Raw genomic sequence first — 25,184 nt, 5'->3', positions numbered from 1 at the left:
TGATGAAACCAGGGAACATGTTATATGTCAGAAATATGAAGGTGAGAGAAGGTAGCTGATCCAAAACCAAAAACTCAGTGTAATCAAAGTTAAAACAGATCTTATCGATTTACTGCAATGGAAATTCAGAAATGAAAGTTATCAGGTCATACTTAGTTATAAAAACTGGTTTGAAGTTATTTATTTATTTAGTTTTGTTTTTTGAGCGACGTTGTGGCCTCCAGTCCATACCAGTTGGTGGCGCTAATGTACCAAAGTTAACAAGAGGAAGAAGAGGAAGAAGAAGCCCTGGGTGGGTGCGTGGTCGGTGTGTGTGCGAGCACGAGCGGAAACGGCGTTTGTTGTTCTTCCCTCTGTTTCCGAGACGTTCAGGGTCTAAACGGGTTCAACAGCCGCGTCTGCATGTCGCTGCCAATTCCCGCAATAACCCGTCTTCTACCGCCCCCGAATGAAGGTAATGTCAGGTCTCACTTTGTTTCTGTGCTGCTGCCACCTTCTCCGTGCTCTCCCGGGTTTAATTTAGCACTTAAATCCGCTCGTATTCGTGCCAAGTGCTCTCCCCCGCAGCCCGCCTCGGTGGCTGCCCGGGCGGCTCGCGCCTCACAGCCGCTAGCCAAACAAATCCAGCGGCGTGCTCGGAGAGCGCTGCAGGTTTAGCCGTGTTTGGGCTTCGTGTTGGAGCTGTTTGAGTATGCGGAGCTGTGGAATATCTTGGCGTATGCAAATCCAGAGGGCGTGTTTACCTCGCTGTCAGGTGTGACAGCTGGAGGGCTGAACTTCTCCTGAACGGGCCCGACCGTGTCACTTCTGACATTATGGCTATGTTTGGATACTCAGCTGTTGGGGCAGTTGCAATCGCTATATTTAAAAAAATAAAAATAAAATAAATAAGAACTCCTCACTCCCTGAAAGGTGTTTTTTGTCATACTGTTTTGGTTGTGTGCGATAACATCTGGAGCCTAAACTATTGAAATCCCCTCCAGCTTGTGATAGAGTGACGGCTCTCAGCTGGAGCTGCAGATTCGTGCCTGTCTCCATGTGGTTGTGATATGAATCGATGCCAGCAAGCTTTGTATCTGTCACTGCTCACTTGTGACCTGGTATTAGTGTGTAAACAGGTTATGTAAGTCCTTCTCCAAACTTATTCCCCTCTGCCAACCCTCACGGCAGCTGCTGCATAATAGCCCTGCGCCTTCGCCTTTTCGGCTTTGCATACTTTTCATGTTGACATACACGCTGCTCAAAAGTTATGAAGTGTTGTGCATGCATAGCTTTGCTGACTGCAGCGGAGTTTAAATAACATGCACGCTCCTGCTTCAAGCAGCGGTCAGCCAAGGTTATTAAAGCAAACTGAAACTAAACTAAGTGTGCAAAAACATTTTAGTTAACCGACATAAAAACAGAAACTGGATGAAAGTAGAATAAAACAGGGTTTATCTACACTTTTGTTTCATTTAGGCAGGGTTTTGCATTGTAATGTGGTCATATAAAATCAGCCAAAGGTCCCATCTGACCCCCTCAGAATCAGCTGCTTTTAATTGCATAGTATATTTAATGAAGCTATACAAAATGTTACCTTCACACTTTGAAAATCTTACCAAGTGACAGCCCCTGGAAATTCAGGGGTGGATGGAAATTTGGCTTTATTTATTCATCAGAACTTACTAAGTGCAGGAGATACCCCGCAGGCAGTATGTGACACTTTACACCTGTCAGAGTGTCACAGTCTAAAGCAAAATTGTGTGTTATTACAACATATTTGCTTCTATAAATTTGAACATTGGGTTATGTGTTATGTCATAGTTTAATTCTGCAGTGCATAATTAAACTATGCATCACCGTAGTGATGCGTAACTGCATCAGTTTCGTGTCAGTGACATAGAGGAACAGAAAAAAGGTACCCTGGATATTTGAACTTTGAAGTTTTCTGCTAATTCATTGGAGAAAACCTAAAAAAAAAGTGCGTTTTGTTTCAACTCTGAAGGGTCATGCCACCATGTGGGACGGGAGGCTATACTGGAAAATTATTTTGGCACAGAAGTAACCACGGTTAGGGAAGCACCTGGTTTAGAAAATGTAAAAAGGAGACCTTTCTTATGCTTTAACCAGCCACTTATGGTAATATTTGTTTCTCCTCGCGTGAACTAAAACTGCCAGAGTCTGTAGGGAAGGGAGTTTATTGTTTGTGAGGAAAACAAGAGCACAGAAACCACATAAAGAATTAAACTCTACAAGCAGTTTCTGTAGTGTTTTTGTGTCCGAGAAGAACCTGCAGGAGTTGTTGTTTAATTCAGTGCGAGTATTTATAACTGAACTTTGAGCCATTTTAATCAAACTTTGAAATGATTCCAAAACGGAAATCTCTGTGAATCATTTTTTTTAAAGCCAAGTGGTCCATGGATACATGTGATGACATATATTAAAAACATGGGTATTTCGTAGCTTTGAAATTTAAAGAAATAAAATCTGGCATGTAAGTAAAATCAGCCAGAAACATTTGTAGGCTTCAGCTTTTAAAATGCGATGCCTTTTCCTCACATGTATGATACTAAACTGTGGTTTGGACTGTTGTTCAAACTAAACAAGAGCCAAATGTAACATAATGGACATTTTTCTCTTTTTGTTTCTGGGATCAAGAGAAAATAAAGGGCAAAATTTCAGCCTTTATTTGTTGGAGACCGCAGGAGACCAGTGATTCAATAAATGCCTTCACAGACCTCCTGTAAACTTGCCTTTCACAGAGGGCTTAAGTACTGTGTTGTGTTTTCTCTTGATTGGCACCTTGATTTGAGGCTGTAAGGTAAACCCTGGAGTAAATGTCTGATTCTTGCTCTAAATAACCCGCTACTGTCGTCCTGTTTGGTCAAAAGGGTGGAAAGCGTTTTCAGTCAGCTGCTAAAAGATCAGAAATTTGATGCTTTTATCACAAAAATGTCTCCAGCTGAGTTTAAAACCTACTGGGAGAGTTACTTCAGAGTATCAGCTCTTTGTGTCGCTGCCAGTTCTCCTCCAGGTGCACCCTCTGTGGTTTTCTGGGTAGGCATCGTGTTGGTCCAGACATTGTGGTATGCTACGGGTGGGAAATCATCTCTAGCAGCGACGTGTCGGTAAAAGCTTTCTGAGGCTGCTGATGGTAAACGGTTGACTGCTGCGGGTGGGGTGAATGAGAGGGAAAATATTTTATTATTAGAGTATTGAAAAAAAGTTTTTAATAAACGTATAAACTGCTGTATGTGAGAAGAAGTGTGGATCTGTTCCTGTTTCCAGAGAACGCAGTTCCATTGCAAACAGGCGACGTTTTCCTTTAAAAGTTTTTAATCATTTGGTTTTTTTTAAATATATTATTTTATCTGTTAGTCTTTCTCTATATATAGATATATCTTATAGAGTTTCTTTTATTAATGTGTACTTTTGAACTTTTGACCATAGTGGTGATGACAGCAGAGCTGACTGGTACAAGCTTGTCTTTATATCACAGTGGTAGTTTTTTTTTTTTTTATTTATTATGGTGGTATCATCATCATATTTTTGCAAAATTGGCTTTAATTTAAGTTTACATTGGTTCATTTTGTGAGGTGCAGATATCTAATATAAAATAACTTAAATCTAAATGTTAATTTTTTTTTTTTTACATTGATTTATTATTATTTTTAATCACTTTATTTAAAAATACAGTTCTTATAATTGCTAAATATTATATTAATATATTTTGCAATTGTATAGAAGTAGCATTATTGTTAATCTTATCATAATTGTTTTCTTTATTTTAATTATTATCATGTTTTTATTTATCCATTTAAAACATTTTAATACTATTAAATATATTTATTAATGTAAATGCAGTTCTAATGTTTTGATTATAAATATATTCTGAGCTTTTTTTATATCTTTTTTTTTTAATAATCATTATTAGTGGCAATTTTATAAAATTTATAAAATAATTTCTTTGAATTTGTTTTCTAAAATCAAATAATATTATTATTGTTATTAGTCGGTAGCGTTGTCCTGCTCTTTGTAGTGCAGAACGTTAAAGCACATTTCTGCCGTGTTCTTGCTGTGTTTTTCAGATTAACAGGTATGCCAAAGGAAAAATATGATCCTCCAGATCCCCGCAGATGTTACACCATCATGCCAGCCGACGAGGCGGCAAGTGGGAAGAAGTCTCACTGGTCCGAGCTCGAGATATCTGGTCAGTCTCACTCACTCCCTCTGGGCCCGCTTCCATTAAAAATAAAATGAGGCCTTGAAGCTCAGATCTAAAACTATTCCTTAAGGAAGGAAGCATTGAAAATGTTGGAAACATTTTAAATCTCAGCTCATGTCAGAGCCAAACTACTGTGTTTTAATCCGCGAGAGTTAACTTTTCTCATCTTAATGAGAATGTTCTTGGAATGTATTAATTTTTGGGGGTGTTTTTGGGTGCATGCAAATCAAAGCTGAGCTGTATTTCCTGTCAGAACTATCCCAACATACATGCCACGGGCCAACACTGCGAACTACTTCACCATGAGTAGTTCACGTCTTACGGACATCTAGTTAAGTCTTGAAAAGCCACATTGTGCTTTTGTTCTCATGTTCGACTTGATGTCTGTGTTTGGATGCAGGGCGGGTGAGGAGCCTGAGCAGCTCATTGTGGACACTCACCCACCTCACGGCGCTGCACATCAATGACAATAACCTGACCCGCATCCCGCCAGACATCGCCAAGCTGCCCAACCTGGTCTACCTGAACCTGTCGTCCAATAAGCTCCGCAGTCTGCCCGCCGAACTGGGCAACATGGTCTCTCTCAGGTAGGCTCTCTGCTGGTAGAAACCATTTTTTAGTCCTTTTGGCGTTAACTAACCGAGCTTCACATTAGCATATTTCTGCTTGAAGTTGACTTGAACAAAAATTCTAACTTCACTAAAGGAGACGTGTATTTAGCCTTGAAAATGAAGAATTCTTCAGAGTCACTGAAGGGAGGGCACGTAGAGCCATCTCAAAGCAATGAAGAGAAGCGATCATAATAAACACAATGTTTAAAAACACAGGGAGCATTATGAAGAGAGGGGGTGATAAAAGCATCTCGCAAACAAAAACAAAGCTGTCAAGCAGAGACTGAAGATGTGACAACAAAAGAATGTGTGGTGGACGATGCTTTGACGCCAGTAGAAACACATCAATGATGAGGAATTACCAAACTGTTAGAAAAAACACTGTTTTTGTCTCGTTTCTTGCAGGGAATTGCTTTTAAACAATAATCTTTTACGAGTTCTGCCTTACGAACTTGGAAGGCTTTTCCAGTTACAAACCCTCGGGCTAAAAGGTGAGTTTTGTTTTTCATTATTACGATTTTGGAGCAACAAAAATGAATGTCTGAAGCCCTTTTTCCATTAGTCCCTACTCGGATCGGCTCGACACATCTCTAGACGGTACCACTTAGCCTGTATTCGATTTCCATTCAATTCGAGTACCACCTAATGTTTGTGGGGTCGTTATAGCAACGCAGCCAAACATCCCGTGACATCATTTGTATGCGACACAAAAGCGAGCGTCAAGACTCTGGGACTTTTTGGGGTTTTTTGTAGCCATGTTGCTCGTTGCTGGGTTTCAATAATGTCTGTTTTGGTTTTCACGATGGAGACGCTCTCATGAGTCATAGAGTGACGCCACTGACTACCCAATCGGTGGCATGCGATCTCTTGACGTCACATTTTGGATTGCCTGGGATCTCTTGGAACCCCAGTTGAGTTGGTACTAAAAGGTACCAGGTACCATCACCTAATGAAAAACCGCGTCGTGCGACCTGACTCACCCGAGTAGGTACTAATGGAAAAGCGATATAAGAGTACTGAATCACTGCTGTTTACCAAAAAAACCTGAGAATTTCTCCCGTAATGGTAGCTGTTGAATAGAGTGCGCAGACAATTTTTTTTCCTTCGTATAAATGTTTTTGGCTTCTCTCAAAGAGTTTCAATGAGAGCTAAAAGTGTTGTTCATTTACTCAAGCACCTTTAATGGTCACAAATAGCCATCAAAGGCATAGACTCCAATAAGCTGACACAGATTAATTGCTTTTACTGTGTACTTATATATTTAGTCCCTCCCCCAAAGGCCAATTGTAAGGTAGGAAGAAAGAACAAAACAAAAAGCAAAAAAAACAAACCCAAAACTGATTCATTTGATCGAAGACCACTTCAGCAACAACAACTCACGACAGGTATGGCAGGGAGTTCAGCACCTTGCAATACCACGTTGACTGAGGGTAACGCGGCGCTTGCGGAGGAGCTGAACCACTTCTTCGCACGCTTTGAGGTGAAGGGACCAGAGGCGGCAGCAGCAGCAGCCCAAGCCTCATGGTGCAGGAATATGAGGTGAGGCGCACACGGAGGGCAGTGAACCCCAGGAAGGCCGCCGGACCAGATGGGGTAACCGCAAGGGTCCTAAAAGAGTGAGCAGACCAGCTGGCTGGGGTCTTCACTAAGATCTTCAACACTTCACTGTCCCAGTCCTGCATCCCGCCGTGTTAAAGTCAGCCACAATTGTCCCACTGCCTAAGCGGACCAACATTAGCAGCCTCAACGACTACCGACCAGTTGCTCTAACACCTGTTATAATGAAGTGCTTCGAGAAACTGGTCCAACGTCACATCATGTCCTGCTTGCCACCCACACTCGACCTGCTCCAGTTCGCATACAGAGCTAACAGATCAACTGAAGATGCCATCGCTACAACGCTCCACACCACCATCTCTCACCTGGAAGTGCAGGGCCGTTACACCAGGCTGCTCTTTGTTGACTTTAGCTCTGCTTTCAATACGATACTCCCGGACAGACTAATAGTTAAACTGCTGGAAATCGGACTTCCTTCTACCACCTGCCGCTGGATCAGAGACTTCCTCTCAGACCGTGTACAGAGAGTTAGAGTGGGGCCTCATCTTTCCTCAGCCCTCAGCCTCAACACCGGCTCTCCACAAGGCTGTGTACTGAGTCCCCTACTGTACACTCTGTACACACATGACTGTGTTAGTTCCCACCCAGACAACTCAGTCATCAAGTTTGCAGATGATACCACCGTGGTGGGGCTCATCTCTGGGGGAGATGAGACGGCGTACAGAGCTGAAGTTCAGAGGCTGTCAGATTGGTGTGTAGATAACAACCTGGACCTCAATACCACCAAGACACAAGAACTGGTAGTTGACTTCAGAAGGAGGAAGTCTGAGCTGCAGCCTGTCAGCATCAACGGGGAGTGTGTGGAAAGGGTCTCCAGTTTCAAGTTTCTGGGTGTGCACATAGACACAGACCTCCAATGGAGCTCTAACACCTCTGCGGTTTTAAAGAAGGCCCAACAGCGTCTCCACTTTCTGAGACTCCTCAGAAAAATGGACCTGAAGAAGGAGCTGCTGACCGTCTTCTACCGCTGCTCCATTGAAAGTGTGCTGACATATTGCATCGGTGTGTGGTTCTCCAGCTGCACCACAGCACACAGAAAGGCACTCCAGAGGGTCATCAACATGGCCCAAAAAATCATTGGACATCCTCTTCCCTCCCTGAAGGACCTGTGCAGCACTCACTGTCTCAAGAGGGCACGCAGCATCCTACAGGACGGTACACACCCAGGACACCGGGTGTTTAAGCTGCTGCTGTCTGGCAGGAGGTTCAGGCTGCTGAGGTCCCGAACAAATAGACTCAAGGACAGCTTTTACAACAGGGCAACAGCCCTAATCAATGCAAATAGCTGACCTGACTGGCTACCTACCTGGACTTTTTTGGGGGGGAGGTAACAACGGTAAAAACAGTAACAATAATAATATTTATATTTATAACAAGGTGCAAAAACAATTAATGTGCAATAATAACAGTGTGCAATACAAATACACGTATTCTTCTTTTTTATTACTAAGTTAATATACTGTGTTGCGTTGTTTGTGTTGCGTTGTGATGTGTCGTATCGTGTCGTGTTATATGTAGTGCCGACGTAGGACAGTTTTCCAATTTCATCGTACTATTGTACTATGTATGACTGTGCAATGACAATAACATCTTATCTTATCTGATCTGATCTGATCTGCAGGAAATCCTTTGTCCCAAGACATCCTCAATTTGTACCAGGAGCCAGATGGAACCAGAAAGCTTTTGAACTACATGCTCGACAATCTAGCAGGTAAACGGCTCGGCAACGCATGACCTCACCCCTCATCTGTTTATCAGAACTCATGCATATTTTATCAAACAGTTTTTTGTAGACCTCAGCGCTGCAGGTATATCATAGCAGGTAAACCACTGTGTCTGTCACGCACAAATGAGCACTAATCCCGACCTGTTTTTCCAGTGCACCCAGAGCAGCTCCCCCAAAGACCTTGGATCACTCTGAAAGAGCGAGACCAAATGATCCCCACCGGTAAGTTTCCTTCATATAATAACCTGGCACTGGGAGTGAGTCGTTTATGAGCTGATGGCTTCTTATGCTCTTTAGGTTATCCGTAAAGCCCAGCATTACCCAGCATGCCGTGTTATAGTACAATTATGTACGTCTGAAAATCTGGATAAGCCACTGTGGGTATTTTCTATAATCCCTTATGGCTGCAGTAAAAATTGATATCATGCATAAAATAAAAACTTGCATACTGTCCAGCAGCATTTTTATAGCATTAAATAGCACCTTTACAGCCTGGGATGAAAAACAGATGTACCTGGAGAAGATTTTTTATTTTTTTTTAATAACTTCCCCATTTGGATTCTGGTAACGGTTAAAGTTAGCTTTATGGCTGTGTTGATTGACAGAAAAAGCTTCAACTGAAACTGGCTCATAAATTTGAAACTGAGATAAACATTCAGATTTCTTAAAGTTAGCATTAGCAAAGTCCATTGATGATCCTTTCTGAGCTATTTGTAGAGCTATTTCTTATATTTTGTAAACTTTGTAATATGTTGTGTTATTTAATTTAGTTCAGTCTGTTACTGTTATTGTCTTGGAGCAACTGTAACCACATGATTTCCTTAGGGATTAATAAAGTATTCTGACTCTGAGTTTGGGGTAAACTACATTCGTAACTGTCAGATGTGTCGTGTGTCTTTTCTCAGATGATTCAGTAATTTAGCAAACTTTACTTCTGTCTCCCTGTAGCTGTGTTCACAGTTATGTGCTACAACGTGCTGTGCGACAAGTATGCCACGCGGCAGCTGTATGGTTACTGTCCATCCTGGGCCTTAAACTGGGAGTACAGGAAGAAGGGAATCATGGAGGAAATCACCAGCTGTGACGCTGACATCATCAGCCTACAGGTAAAGCTAGGCCGCCTTGTAAGATACTTTAAATCTTCCTCACTAACTGTTTTGCGGCATTTTACTAGTATTTGTGGTGGAGCCATAGTGTACCTTACACAAAGAGATTTTTTAATAATTTGGATATCTTTCCACTCAGATGGTTATCTGGTTACATCAATATTGGGGCTGTCTATGTGTATATACAGACACAGTGCTGTGGATTGAGGTGAACCAGACTACATCTTCCCAGCACCTCTTAGCCTCATGCACTAGGGCAGGGATCGGACTGCTCTCCAGTGCACAAGGCATTGCACCCATTTTTGCAGTTAAAGAAATGCTTTCGAAATCTGAACAAAAACAATAAAGATGAACTAAAACGAGCCTGCTTTTGTCTGGCTGTGATTTTTCTAACATTTTTAATTGGTGCTATTGCCTTCTGTAGCCATCTGTCCGTCTCCTGAGGTGATTCCCCCACAATCATGTCAACAAAGGTTGTTATTATTCTTCGGACTATTCTCCGCTCTAATCATTAGACTGTGTGCAGAGCTGCTATAAACTGCTTGGATCAATCCACAGTATCCAGCGTTCACCTGTCAGCACAACCGAGCCATTGTGTATTGAAGATAAAGAGGTAGATGTTACTGATTAATCCTGCCCATACAAAGCTGGCTTTATTTTCCACTGAGTGGAAACTTCCCTGAGAAGTGCTGTATATTACCAACTAGTCCATCTGTGTAACAGCTAACCTGCAGGACATGCAGAAGAGGAAAAAAAACACTATTTATCATTAGACCCTGACAAAGCTGCATATTAATAAAACGATACAGTGACTGTGCCACATGCATACCGATCATTTCTAGATTTTGGCAGCCGTTTCAATCTTGTATGGATCTGAGAGACGTGAGGAACAGGATGGAGCTAAAACTCATGCACTGCACACAGAGCTCTGAGCCATCCACCTGCACCATTTAATCATTATGATACACTCCCCTTTCATTCATCAAACATGGCAAATTTTGCTTTCTTAAATCATGTTTCTGTGATTTAATTCTCCTTTCAAAGTTTTTTCCTCCGATAAAGCCACAGCAAAAATACCAGCGTTCATCTCTTTAGTAAATCATGACGGCTTTGACTGCTCATTTTGACTTCACTGGCTTTTTTGAATTAAGTACATTTACAGTCATGAGTGAATTTCAAGTAATCAGAATGTTCATCCTTAGTTTTTAACCCCACAACCGTGAAAAGTTGATGGGGTGTCGTCATCACCGGGCAGGTTGCGTGGACACCCCAAAGTTGTGAATGTGATAATTCAGAGCTTGTATCTACTCGGAGACTGAGGGGCCACACTGGTAGCCACAAGTAATTTTATTTACTTAGATCTTAAAAGCACTGATGTGTATCTTTAAATAGTACAAGAACCCTGGTTATGACTTTGAGCCCTTCCTTATCCAGTTTACAAGGTTTCCCAGCAGAGACGATCAGCTGTGTTCACTTCACCTGTCAGTGTTTTAATGTTGTGTGCGTTCCCTGTATATCTCATCTGCTCCTTTATGTGACTTTTCTTACCTTGTGTGTTTTTGCAGGAGGTGGAGACGGAGCAGTACTACATGTTGTTTCTGGAAACACTAAAGGAGCGCGGCTATGACGGCTACTTCTGTCCAAAATCTCGTGCCAAACTGGTTTCAGAACAGGAGAGGAAACATGTGGACGGCTGTGCCGTGTTCTTCAAGACTGAGAAGTGGGTTTAAGAGCTTTATTTTATACACGTTACAAAACATGCCTTTATGTTGGCCGTGATGATTTGAAACTGTGTGAACACATTTGATGAGAAGTTTTTCTACATAAAGAAAAAAAACTTCCTCTTATTAAAATCTGAGCTCAAGTTGTTTTTTGGGGTTTTGTTTTTTCAGTTTCAGCTATAAAATGTATTTTATTATTATAATTATATTATTACTATAAATATGTCATTTTTTGGGTAATCTTTGCCATAGATGGAGCTCAGCTCGCTGTGTTTTATGATGTATGATTTTTCATGTGATCTATTTAGAAATGGTCACAAACAACAGGGAGACTGCATCACAGACTCATCGCAGCCTGTTTGCATTTACTTTCCTTTGTAGTCGCCCAGTCTGGTTCTCTCTGAGCCAGGAAAAATGAAGGACGAGGATTTAAAGGAGGAAAAACTTTTCATATGAAACTAGTGCATTTTCAAAGCCCTCATGGACATTTCTGCTGCTTGTTTGATTCTCTCACAGGTTCACTTTGATCCAGAAACACACTGTGGAGTTCAATCAGGTAGCCATGGCTAACTCTGAGGGTTCAGAGGTCATGCTGAACAGAGTGATGACCAAAGACAACATCGGGGTGGCCGTGCTGCTCGAGGTCAATAAGGACATGTTCTCCGGGGGTAAGAAAGGACTTTCATTTCGTAATTTAGCAGTTTAGGTCTCCTGACCCAAAAATGGCTTCAGCTTTGTTATATTATCAAATTATCCACGACAACATAACCATGCATGTGAAACTGACTCGCCTGCCTCTGTAACTTGGAAATTTAGAAGGTTATAAAACCAGCGTTATTACTTACATGTGATACATGCACACAGTTCAGTAGTTACAGAGCATGATTTTTTTTTAAAATCTGATTGTTTTCAGCTTGAAAATTGTGATCTACAATTATTTTTGCCCAAAATATTAAACAGTAAAAGTGCAGTAATGTATTTTCCCACAAGGTGTCACAATTGGGTTTTAATCAGAGGCTTCAGGGAGCTTTACAAAGAGAGTTAAGAAGTTACAACGAAGGCTGGAAATGGAAAGAGAAAAAGAAAAGATGTAATGTTTAAAAGACAAGTAAACTGAACAGAATATACGCTGTTAAAAAAATTAATTAAGGTACACTCGATTATCACAGTATAACACAAAGCGAGTTAAACTTCAGGGATCCAGTCGAGCTGCACATCGGGCCTCCACGCCACTCTCATGGAGTCTGTTCCTGACAGTTTGTCAGAAACTTGCCCGCTGGAGGTCACCGTGTAGGGCGCTGGCAGTGCTCCTCCTGTATCTACCTGCACACAGATACAGGTCCTGCTGTTGGGTCCGTGCCGTCGTACGGAAAATGCGTTTTAGTGAAGTTGTGTCCACGGAGATTGTGTGTTTGAAGGTGTTTTGCCTCACTGTGGCTGATGATGCTCACATAATATCGGTGCTTTAAAGCTTATATGTATTTAATTAGTTAGTTAACTTACTAAGGTTTGCAGCGAGAGACAGGCACAGGCCATTTGCACTCCCAGCGAGCTACAGTAAAACTTCTGTTTGTGGTCGTTTCCTGTCTCGTTTACTGATGCTCACTATATCGCACTCTTCCTTTTTAAATATTTTACTCTGTCAGCGCTTTTAAGTTTCTGAAGTTGCCTCATAGTTCTGTGGTTTACTGCATGTGAAATAAGACCACGATGAGGATTTGTTCAGGGGACTTTTACATCCTATTTATTTTATTTTTAGGTTTTTTTTTTTTTCATGTGTCAGTGAAAGTGACGTACTATTTTGCTTACATAGCGTCTGTTTTTTTTCCCCAGTATAATTTTGTGGAACTATAAATGTCTGTACAGTAAAAGTGTGTAGAATTGTGTAATTCATATATTTTAAAGCCTTATTCTCAAAATAAGTGAAGAAAAAACCACAACTCAGATTTAGAATCATTGTCAGTTAATTTCTTTCCTCGTGTACTTTTTATATGCATCTTTCACGGCTTTATTTATAGAACTTTTTGTTTGTAAAAGCATCAATAAAATTCGTTGATCATATGTGAAAACTATATGTGGAAAGTAAAAGTTGTTTTTGTGTCGGGCTGTAAAATGCTGATTTCTGCTTTTAAGTTTCTGTTAAGTTGCTGCTTATTCAAGTGGCCATAACAGCAGCTGCAGCTCCTCGGCTTGTCTGCCGTTGTTTCTGGAAGTTGCTGCTTTTGGAAAAAGTTTCCTTTCAGGGCTTCTTTATGAAGACTTTTAGGATGTCACATGATCGAGTACAAATGGTGACAACGTTTTTTTTTTTTAAACTTTAAGGGAATCAAGTATTTTTCATTAAGTTTGTATTGGTCTTTAATTACATTTCAGTGAACTAGGGCTGTTCGATATAACGATATATATCGGATGACAATATAAAAACGTCTATGTTTCATTTTACGCTATCGTTTGTTTCGTGGTGTCGCAAAATAAACTGTTTACGGCAATATTTTTTCATTGTTTTGATGGTCACTGTAGTGGCTATATTCATTTCTTAAAGTTCTCTCTTTCTCTTATATTTTATATAACCACACTACGGACGGACAAGCGCCTGTTTTTATGCGTTGTGGTTAGCAACAACGACGGTAACAGCATCGCGTGTCCGCTTGTTTATGTTCCACATAAACCTTTCACAACAAAGCTCAAGATGAGCTGTTGAGACTTTTCAAAATAAACTGAATCACGTGAAAGAGCAGATTATTTACGGATGAGAATTAAAAAAGAGCCGCCAGGTGCTAAAAAATAAACCTTAGACTCAAACGTTAGAACAGGCTTTTCCCCGCAGCACGCCGTGTAATAATTACTCACAAAGAAAACGGCGGCCGTTACAACTTGTGTCTAAAAATGTATCATTTCATGCATCGGTTAAAACAGCGGTCCCCAACCCCCGGGCCTCGGACCGGTACCGGTCCGTGAGTCGTTTGGTACCGGGCCGCGAGAGTTGAGGCTCAGGTGTGAAATGTATAGTTTTCAGGGTTTTTATCGGTTTTCAGCGTTATTTTGTTATCATTTTTATCATTAACTCGGTTTTCCTGGGTCTTTTCACGTGTGTTATGAATAAATCTTCTTTTTTTCGGTACCGGTACTAGTTTTATTTTGTTGTATTTATCCGCGACACCTTAAAGGCCGGTCCGTGAAAATACTGTCGGGCATAAACCGGTCCGTGGCGCAAAAAAGGTTGGAGACCGCTGGGTTAAAACACTAGACTCCAGCTACATGACCCGCAGCTGGAAACACTTCCCGCAAGACGAGCTGCACGAGATTCACAGATTTTACAGAAAATGTTACATTTTTGTGATTTATATCGTTATCGGAAATAGAATTCTTATATCGGGATATGAGATTTTGGTCATATCGCACAGCCCTACAGTGAACTATAGTTTATATAAATGTATGTGAACCTGTTGGGGAGTGAATTTGAACTTTTAATAGAAGTAAAAGGACGTGAATTAAAAAGAGCATGAGAGGATTGTTTTTTACATTTTATCTTTTTTAATAATGTGTAAATCAAAATTTTAATTAAAGGAATTTTGATTAAAGTCCTACTTGACTTTTTTTTTTTTTTTTTTTTAGGCATGAAGCCGCCTCAGGAGAGGCAGCTCATCCTGGTGGCCAACGCCCACATGCACTGGGACCCCGAGTACTCGGACGTCAAGTTGATCCAAACCATGATGTTCCTGTCAGAGTTAAAGAGCATTGCTGAGAGGGCCTCGGGCTCTGTGGCAACGGGATCGCCGACCTCTGACCCGTCCTCAATCCCCATCGTCCTGTGCGCTGACCTCAACTCGCTGCCTGACTCCGGTAGGGCTCTGTCACTTATCAGGAACCAGGGTCTTTCCATATAAATCAACCAAACCTGATTAAAGTTCCCACCTGATACATTCTGGACACCTGATAACTTGACACAATTAATACATAACAAAGAAAAATAGATTTAGCTTGATTAAAATGACCTATGCATGTTAAAAAATGTGAACCTTCATTATTTTATTTTATTATCTCGTTTTTTCTTTGTTTTTACCGGCAATGGGAAAGTGTCTGTATATTCATTTGTTGCCAGCGTGGTTTCCATCATCAGTTTCCCTTTAAAGCCACGAATGATGTCACGAGTTTCTTTTCCTTAATTAAAGGATTTAATAATAAAATAAAGTTCTGATTAGTATCTCGCTAATGTTCCTGCTCTTTGATGCAGGTGTGGTGGAGTATCTGAGCAACGGAGGAGTGGCCGAGAACCACAAGGACTTTAAGGAGCTACGCTACAGCGAATGTCTGACCAACTTCAACTGCAACGGCAAGAACGGAAACTCAGATGGAAGCATCACACACAGCTTCCAGCTCAAGAGCGCCTACGACAGCAATCTGATGCCTTACACCAACTACACATATGACTTCAAGGTAAAACAAAAACACAAATAAACTTGTTTCCATTTGAAGCCATAACAGTAATTTATATAGTGCCCAAAATGTCAAAAGTCAGGCTGACCGAGACCCCCAAACGTCCTCTGTGGAAGGAAAAAACCTTCAAGAAGCAGACTCAGAGAGGGCGTAGAGCAGGGTCGGGAATTTCTGGTCCCGCAAATGTGTCTGACTGAAAAGTTAGAGGGGGAGTTGTTTTCACCCACCCGAAACGTTCCCTGTTCCCTGCCCCATGCTTCAGGACGCCAAGATTCATTCTGTGTTTGTGGGATAACTTGGTCAAAGAGTGCAGTGAGTCACATTGGCTCTAATCAGCTTCTGTGAGATGACACAGATGTCCTGCTGCAGATGTTCTTTCCCCTTTTACTACTGAGTGATCTGACAGCTCACCTTATCCTGGTTTGAGTAAAGCAACTGAACTTGACGAGTTCACTGTTGTAGGTCTGCGGAAGTTGGTTGGTGGGTCGTGCCCGATTTTTGTGAGTCAGCTTATGTGTTTCTGTAAGTTAAGTGAGACAGAGTGAGCTCACTTAGAGAGATCATATTTATCATGAAATGTGAGTCACTCTGCCAGCTAGTCTTGTTTCTGCATGTTAAGCAAGCCAGGGTTAGGTAATGATTGTGTGAAAGCCGTTCCAAAGCAGCAATTATTCATGGTGGGGACCTCACACATCTGAACCAGAGAGACCCCGTCGGAGAGGAAGCTGCTACCAAGAAATAGTGGTCATTGCATCAGTTTTTCATTAATCCACATGAGCTTGATTGTCACGCATGATTTCCGGTTAACAGTACAAACTTTAGATGGAAGAAGCAGGAAGAAGAATGAGTGTATTGGTGAGTGTGTGAATGGCAGCTTGTGCTTATACTGTACAAATAGCTACAGTGCTATGTCTGACTGCTACTGTTAACTGTTGAAGGTCTGGGTCTGGGTATGTTTGCTACTAGTTTAGTGCTAGCATACTGTTTTTAGAGCCACCGTGTACAGATATCAGTTTTTGTCCTGACTTTATCATCTTGCTCTAGTAATAATAATGCTCATATTTTCACTAACATCCACTATTTTCCTCCTCGCTACACAAAAACTGATGTGTGCAGGAATTAAAAGGCACAAATGAGTTTTTTTTGTTTTTCGTTGTTGTTTTTTCGTCCGCCTGTGCGTCTCACAGATAATTGAAGAATTTGTCTGACATCTGTAACAACAAATTTCCCACGTGTGGGACTAATAAAGCTTATCTTATCTTTGGGACATGTTATAACAGGCGCTGGTGTGGAGTAATATCACGTTACAAAATGCAGTATAGCCTACACATCCTGTTGTCACCATCTTAATTTGTATCTGTTTCGAACTTTCAAACTTTCACTGTGCTGTAAGAGTCTTTATCGTGTAAAGCACGTCGATGGTCTGTGGTTTTGAGGAGACCCTCGCTGCACACAGATGCTGACAGTTTTTAAGCGTGTCACCTCGCAGCGCAGACTTTCCAAAGGAAGAAATAAAGTAAGAGTGAGGAATAAAATTAGTCTCCATGTACACTGGGACGGATGCTGATGCGCAAAGCTCGTGTTCATCCTTGAGGTGTCGCTTGATATCATTTTATCAAAAACCACCGCCATGGCTCATTTTGGTGCTTTGTGACCTTTGCGGTTTCAGGCATTATGAAGCTTTCACACTAATACCATAACCCCGTGAGTCAGGGAACAGATGGCAATGTTTCCCTAAACCTAAACAAGAAATGTTTAGTCCCTAAACTTAACCGAGTGGTTTTTTCCCAGCTAATAAACTGGCAAATCATGCCTCCGCTACTCCTCCAGCCTCATAATGAGTACTTTGCATGTTTCCAGAGATGGACCGTTACCCTTCATTGCTGTAGCCGTCGCATCGACAGGGTGTCGTCAAGACAAAAGGGCTGCATATGACATGGGGCTGAAAACGTGATATTCCTGGTCGTCTCTGCCACGTTAAAATACAGAAAATCTCTACCTGCTATATTTATTGTGGATAATGTTGCTGTTTCAGGTGCAGGTTCAGTCGTGTAGATGAACGCGTTACAGCGACAAATTTAACGTCAACGATGAATTCTGTGGTGCTGGGAACTCTGTATAACTGAGTGAATTACACAGGTGGGCATTAAGTTCAATCGAGAAAAAAAAATACTGTGTTACTGTGTTTCACTTTTGTATATCTGAGTTTTGCAGTGGGAGCTGTCAGCGGGAACGGAAAACTTTGAACATCGCGGCCTCTGACCCGTGATTTTTACCCTTCAGCGCGCTCCGCAGCAAAAACTCGTATTCGCTTTATTTCGTGTGAAGCTGCCTCGCGGTTTTGATTTGTCACATCATTTCAGCTTCGGTTTCTAATGAGTCATCGAGCCAGACAGTTCACGCTCAAATTCTTTTCTTCTTTTTTTTTCTGCTCTTTTTTTTCTTGTCTTACAAATGGTTAATTTATTCAGTATTGGGGGCGTCAGTTATTTAACAGTTATTTATTACCTTATTTTTTTATATGTGTATATATATGTATGCTTGCATGCATGCACAGACTTTCCAGTGAGTTCTCTGTTGGGGAATTCAAGCCCAGATTGGTGGGTGTTTTTGACTGTAATCTTCACACGAGCAATGTTTAGTCCCTCCAGCCTCCACACGGGGATGTCTGAGGTTACAAGTGGGGGCGAGACCTAGGCAGCCAGCGACGGGGAGACCCACAGGGAGCTAAAGCTCACAGTGATACCCTCTGAGACGAGGCATCTACGGCCAGCCATTAATAAACCTTCCACAGACTCAACTTTTTTTAATGTAGCTCTTCAGACAGTGCAGACGAGCCATTCTCACTAACCCTGCGTCTGTAAGACTCATCTACTTGTTTACAATTTTAGTCTCTGCCCACTGGCAATATCACTGGCTGAATCCCACGGAGTCACTGGCAACACGTTCGGTGATTAATGTTTGTACTAATAACGAGCTTGACTCATTGCTGCTTCTCTTAGCGTTGATTACTCATCTGAGGCACTAATGTGTTCATGCGAAAAATAGATTCATTAGAAACTAAATTAGAAACTGGAGCTCTACATCAAACAGGGATTTTCTATAAACACTCATAAAAGAAGCAAAAAACAAAACCAGCTCCTTCTCATTGTGAAATAAAATGACACAAAAATGTAATAAACAGATTAAAAACAACACAATATCAATTAACACTTAAGTTTGGACATCGCAGCACAGCATCAACAAGAACATTACTAGTCACGACACTCGCACTCGTCCACTCGTGCAAGTTTGAGCAACAACCTGAATTATTTTATGCAACCTGTTAAGTAGGAGGCTCAGAGGTAAAGATTTGTATCATCGAGGGGAACCTGCCACGTTGCACTCCAGTGCTAAATGATGTTTACTCTGAAAAGCAAAGAAAAACTAGATTAGGCTTTAAGTCATGAAGTGATTGGTTAAACTGCAGGTAATAAGAACAAGTAACCAAAAGTCACCCAAAGGGCCTCTCTGTGATTCAGTGAAAAGGGTGGTGTCATTAAAGAAGAAACACAAGCGCCAATCAGTGATGAGGAAAAGAGGACAGGAAGTGATGTGTGGAAAAGTGAGGAAAGGGGTAAATAAAATAGACCAACTGGACCTTTTTAAACATTTTCCGCAGTTGTTAGAAAGAGCTCAGGCTTTCTGTACGAGTCTCGGCAGATTGAAATGTTTTACGGACGAATGACAAAAAGCAGATTTTTCTCCTTTCTTTGATTTGTGCGTCCTTGTCTCCTCCATCCTGTTGAAGGAAGCTGCATGAGGACCTGTAACGGAATATGTTTATATCACGCACATCCCTTCTCCTTGAAAAACAAACTTGAATATTAAAAAGTATGTTGATGGTAAGACTCTTGAAATACGTCTTAAACGTGTTGTTTTGGTTATTTTAAGGGTGTACTCTGAAAGCAGTGAAAGCAGAAAGTTTGATGTGTTAGTCCTCCTCACCATGGTTCGTCTCTTCCAGTTGTGGCCACGTGTCTTTTATATACTGATGGTAAAAACGCTCCCTGTGCATTCTCACTGATATTTCCTCCTGCATCCTCCTCTCCTCTCCATTCCTGTTGCATTATGCAATGTGTGCTGAGGCCCCGGCTTGGACAGTCTCGGTCGTTGTGTCCTTGGGCAAGACATTTCACCCGTTGCCTACTGGTGGTGGTCAGAGGGCCCGGTGGCGCCAGTATCCGGCAGCCTCGCCTCTGTCAGTGCGCCCCAGGGTGGCCGTGGCTACAATGTAGCTTGCCATCACCAGTGTGTGAATGTGTGTGTGAATGGGTGGATGACTGGATGTGTAAAGCGCTTTGGGGTCCTTAGGGACTAGTAAAGCGCTATACAAATACAGGCCATTTGTAACTTTGGTGCGAGACACCAAAACACGAGAAATTGAGGATGTGCTGCCATGGAAATGGGGAAGCAGTCATTAAATTGGTTGGTGTTGTTTTAAGTGACTCCCACACAGAGTTAACATCAGGTGGCGTTTGTGTGTCTGCAGGGTGTGATCGACTACATCTTCTTCTCCAAGACCCACATGAGCGTCCTGGGCATGCTCGGACCGCTCGACAGCCAGTGGCTCATAGACAACAACATCACGGGCTGCCCCCACCCGCACATCCCCTCGGACCACTTCTCCCTGCTGGCCCAGCTGGAGCTGCACCCTCCCCTGCCCCACCCGCTCAACCCCCTCAACGGGCTGCACCTGCCGGTCCACAGGTAGTGCACCCTGAGAATGAGAGAGAGCGCCCCGCCTACCCCTTTTTACCTCACCTTTTAAACACTGTCCCACCTCCTCCCTCCAGCTTTATACAGGACCCTGTACAGTTCACGTTAAACTCGGACACCATCTGACCGCCTCTAACCCCAAAAGGAGTGAAGTATTTGCCCCGGGTGTTGCTCCTTTTTATGTTTTTGCACACTGTATATTTTTTTTTCTTTTCTCCCCTTGAAAAGGCTTGATACCAAATGTTGGGCTTGGGATGAAGTATTTCCCAACGTCTGTTTTGTTGTTTTGTTTTTTTTGATTAGTTGTAATCATGGCCGCTTAAAGATTCTACAATAACAAACTAATACAAACAACTGTTTAAGGTAAATCTGCTACACAAACATAAGCATCATTTCACACAGCTGTGAAATTTTTAGAGTACAGACACGTGATCGTATTAATGCTGCACAGTTTATAGAGCTGAAAGCTGCTTTCACTCCCAGATTAACTGACAGGTATTTAATTGAACAGGGGGTCAACACTACAAAAAGAAAAACCTCAACCTTTTGAATGTTATAGGAGAATGTAGAAGGATTGTTTCTGTTGGTAATTGTTTTGCAAAAAGGTCCTTATTTGAGTTTCAAAAAACTAATTTGATAATAAGCGGGGAAATGGGTGCAAATTTTTAAGGATAAAATGTGCAAGCTGGGTGTTTTTTAAAAGTAATGCTATTTAGCATGGAGGTATGCGTCATCCTGGATCCATGTTTAGAATTAGGCCCATGTCACTCAGCATTGTATGAATTTCTTTCACTTTACCTCGGTGCGGTACGTCTTTTATAAAAGTGTTTTCTTTTTGCAAAGGCTTTTGTTCTCTGCAGCTCTGAAGTAATAAAACAATCAGTTGTTCGAATATTTTTCTAAGCATTGCAGGCAGATTTGCTCAGACACTGCCTTTTTCCTGACATCCACAAACAGTCCGCTTCACAGTTTTGAGCTTTTCATGCTGTGATTTTTTTTTAAACCCGTGATCTGCCTGGCCAAAGAATCCCCCGCAGCAAGTGACATGTCCTCCGTCAGTAATAAGACCTTTATTTATCGGTGCCAGAGAGAAAACGTATATCGTTTAATGTTTTAGTCAATGTTTCCTGACCAAGAGGCTGAATGTATTTACTAAAAAGGCTCGCTATGAATTTGGTTCTCGGAGCCGATTAATGCCAGATCCCTGTGGACTCTAAACTTTGTGTATTTGTGTCAGATGATTAGAAGGAATAGCTCTTTATTCTGTAAGTCGTAACTCAGGGCTATGCTATGCATCCAGCAGCACCTTTCACACTAAAGACTCTCAGAGTCATGTCGTACGAGCAAAACCAAACAGGAAGCTACTGTTCTGAAAAAGCACAGGTAATGTATGTGTTTGCATACGGATATGCTGTTGTTCATCTTGTCGTTATAGAAGTCCCAGGTCTTTGTGCATTTTTGATAAAATACTGATGCACTTTTACTCCTAACCTGGGAAAATCACATTTGTCCTAGTTTTAGAAGAAACAAATAAAGCATATTTGGTCAGTTTTAATTGAATAAGAATTTAGTTTGCTTTAAGGCCTTTAGAGAGGCTGACGCGATGAATGATAAGGGATCGGACTGGGTGTCAGTACTACATGTTTTCAGTGCCAGTACAAAGAAAATGAGAAATTATTTTTTAAGATGGAGAGGGAGGAACATAAATGTTTTGGAGTTTTTCTCAAAGAAATCTTCTCAAATGATTAAACCAGCAGCTCCAAATCCACACACTAAAATCTGCATCCTGTTTATTATGGGAACTTTGCTCTAGTCTCTGCCCTTTTTAACTCGTTGTGTGATTTCTGTCAGCTGTTAAAGTCTTAAAACAGAATATCACTCTTTCAATACACTGCTCACAATTCAGCTATGCAAACTGAGACAAGTGGACATGGCTTGTATTAAAGTGGATATTATGTGTTTCCAGCTCAATCTACCAGAGTAGCTTTGTATGATTACTGTTCAGAATAATCCTTATTTATCTTACACTGGGCCTTACTGCAGCCTCTTAGTTCCTCTTGTTTGAAACAACCAGTTTTAGCTCCTCTCTCATTCAGACCTGGGTTCTCAAAGTACGGCATGTGGACCAGTGGGGGCTCGTAGTAACAAGGAAAATTAAAGTACATGTAAAGTGTTCATAAAGCAGCACAGAGGAGACCAAAAGAGCTTTCCTCTTGAGTTTTAACCCTTCTGTTGTATCTGTCATAACAGACACTGTTGGTGCCAAGAAATATCACTTCATTAAATACCATTAAATTTAAAAACCAGGGCAAAAATAATAAACCTAACTATCTAAATGTGTCTGTGGAGCCCTTAATCATACTCTTCCTGGTTTAAGACCACCCACTCTTTAAGTCAGCTTTCTTCTGATTGGCCGCCCCTCTTAAACTGCAGCTAGGTGGGGACTCTGTGTCTCAGATGACCAAATTAAGGATATCCATCTTTTGGCCTCATACAGACCTAAGAGTAGAAAAAAAACTAATCTTAGTGTCACCACTCAGCTGTTTAGCTCCCTTCCCCCTTCTCTTCAAGTCAAATTTCTTCTGATTAGTTGCCCCTCAAAACCTGCAGGTGCCTTATTTGGCACGTCCTCTCTATTTGGCCTCATAAAGAAACGAGGGTTATAAAAACTGTCTGAAGCACGGGATTTAAGCTCACGTAGCTCATGTACATATGCTGACTTCATTATTTGAAACCTTGGACATATTTACTATGTACATTGTGTCCTATTATCTTATTTTTTCCCCTCATTTCTACACTGGAACAGGAAAAGTTTAAAAGATTGGGAACCACTGGTCTGAACACAGAAAAGTTAAGCTTATTTAAATCAGAATCCATCTGATTTCAAAGAATGAATTCAAAACATCTGATATTAAAAACCAGCTTTTTCTACACATTTTAACTGGTGCAGCATGAGGGTTGACACCCAGTCCTGTCTGTGCAGGCAGATGTGCCTCTTAGTGATAAACATATCTGGCACATTTCGCACTGTAGGCTGTAGTAAACCTGGATTAGTTGAACCAGTCAAAGCTTTTCCTGTGTTTGAAAGCCATAATTCTGGGATACGTGGCGTCGGCACAGCGCGGCGTGTAACCGTGTAGCTGCAGCTTTAAATCGCAGGTTCTTCACTTTTACTGGCCTTCTGTTGCACATGATTTAACGCTAAGGAGTTCACCTCTGGGTTCGGTGGATTCGATCCTGGTGAGCATTTAGAGGCCTATACTTCACTCCTGAACTAACCTCACAGGGTTTTTATTTCCTGGTTTTTGTACCACAGCTGTACATAAATGAATCTGTCTTTGATGACGGCATGTCTTTCACATCTGTGAGGGGAATGTACCATTCTCCTGATAAAGGGGCGTAAAATTTTCTCACAATTCAAACGTGTACTTGGTGTTGTAATTTTCTTCTAAAGATCTCGTGTGAATACCACCTCCACATTTGTCTCTGATGCTCTTGTAGAGACCGGACGTGTCTCTGTTTCCAGCTCTTGTTTTTTGAACTACGGGCATTTTCTGTCTCCAACATGCAGTCTTTCAATTAGTACTTTGTACTACTCAGTATTACCAACATTTTTTTTTTTTTTGAGAAAAACCATAAATATTCTAGGTTTAAAAGCAGCTCGTCTATATGGGTTTTATTTCTCCAGTGTTATCTCAAAGCCTCACTTGCTTTTGTTTTCCTGTCATTTCTGCTTTCACACACATTAAACACCAGTTACGTTCGCATTTATTCCACAACAATACCAAACTGTCATCACCTGAAAGCAGTTCACTTGTTAATTTTGTCTCTGTAGATGCACCTCATACACTTTTTCTACAAACAATGTGCCTAGTTTGTACAGTTTCTCCAACAGCAGCACTGCCCATGAGACCAAGACCCTCAGAGATTAACCCAGCACCATCGCCCAGCCAACACCCTTCGATCCATCCTTCCATCCCTCCAAGCCAACTTTTCATGTGGTGAGATTGTGGGAGGAATTCAGGACTTTCTTTCCCTTCAGTTTCTGTTACGTTATGTAAAACGGTCACTCTCACTTGTTTGTGGTTTCCTTGCTAGGACAAAGATCATCACAACCATCACATGGAGTTTCTGAACGTAGAAATCCTGATGTTTGATGTCTGGCTGTAGTTGATTTTTCATTTTTGTTCCATTGTTAATTCAAACTGTCTCGGCTACTGCCCATTAGTCTTTGGTGGTGAATACGATGCCTGGCGATAGTAACTGGGGGAAACACGCAGACGTTTTAATTTCATTGTCATGTTTGTACTCTGAATTTTATGGCTGTAGGCCAGCTCGCTGCAGAATCTCTACACAGAATTTAAGAAATAAGACTAATGAAAAATGGCATTATGGACGAGTATGTTCATTATATCGATTAAAGGGGACCTATTATGCTTCGTCCTAATCCAGTCCACTCTGGAGCATCTTCAGGTGGATTGCAGTTCAAGGTAATCTTTATTTACGTCATGTTTAGCCTTGATGCAGCAACTCAGGTATTTTAGCTCCCTTTAAGCCCATTTTCTACTGATTGGGTGCCCCTCATCAGCTGCAAGTGGGCGGGGCTTCTGTGCCTGAGATGACCATATTAGGTATATTCACTTTCTCTGCCATCATATAGACCCAAGAATAGGAAAACAGGATGTTTGCATCAGTCTGAAGCCTGAACTGTACACACTCTGACCTCATTATTACAGACTTTGGCCATGTTGAGCATGAACATTGGATCAGTACAGAGATGGCAGACAGACAGGAAAAAGCAGAATCGGTCTCCTTTAATTCACTGTGGAAAATTAATTAAGAAAGAATTAATTAAGAAAGTCAGAAGCTCAACAGATTTTCAAAGCTGAAGAGCAACTTTCATTTTTCAAATCTGAATTTTAGAAAATTAAAATAAATGACAAAAGCCAGAAATGCAATTCTGTTATTTCTGCAAAATGAATTAAAGTATTTTTAAAGTTTCTG

At 41.4% G+C, this 25,184-nt stretch overlaps 1 protein-coding gene across 1 annotated transcript; it reads left to right on the top strand.

Moving 5' to 3' along the window:
* The first annotated feature begins 291 nt into the window (after positions 1-291).
* cnot6l (CCR4-NOT transcription complex, subunit 6-like) lies at positions 292-25,181 on the top strand. The gene is made up of 12 exons (XM_084946252.1): positions 292-454; positions 4,068-4,189; positions 4,605-4,791; positions 5,221-5,306; positions 8,054-8,143; positions 8,312-8,380; positions 9,107-9,264; positions 10,830-10,984; positions 11,502-11,653; positions 14,601-14,828; positions 15,220-15,422; positions 19,954-25,181. Exons 2-12 carry the CDS (start codon positions 4,078-4,080, stop codon positions 20,173-20,175), a joined length of 1,662 nt encoding a protein of 553 aa, XP_084802378.1. The 5' UTR covers positions 292-454; positions 4,068-4,077; the 3' UTR covers positions 20,176-25,181.
* The last annotated feature ends 3 nt before the right edge of the window (positions 25,182-25,184 follow it).

This window comes from Perissodus microlepis, chromosome 12 (assembly GCF_051167445.1).
Source record: "Perissodus microlepis isolate ML-2025 ecotype Zambia chromosome 12, ASM5116744v1, whole genome shotgun sequence".
In the NCBI taxonomy this organism is placed as follows: domain Eukaryota; kingdom Metazoa; phylum Chordata; class Actinopteri; order Cichliformes; family Cichlidae; genus Perissodus; species Perissodus microlepis.
Note: the sequence above shows the minus strand (reverse complement) of the source record. Positions and strands in the feature narration are given on the sequence as shown.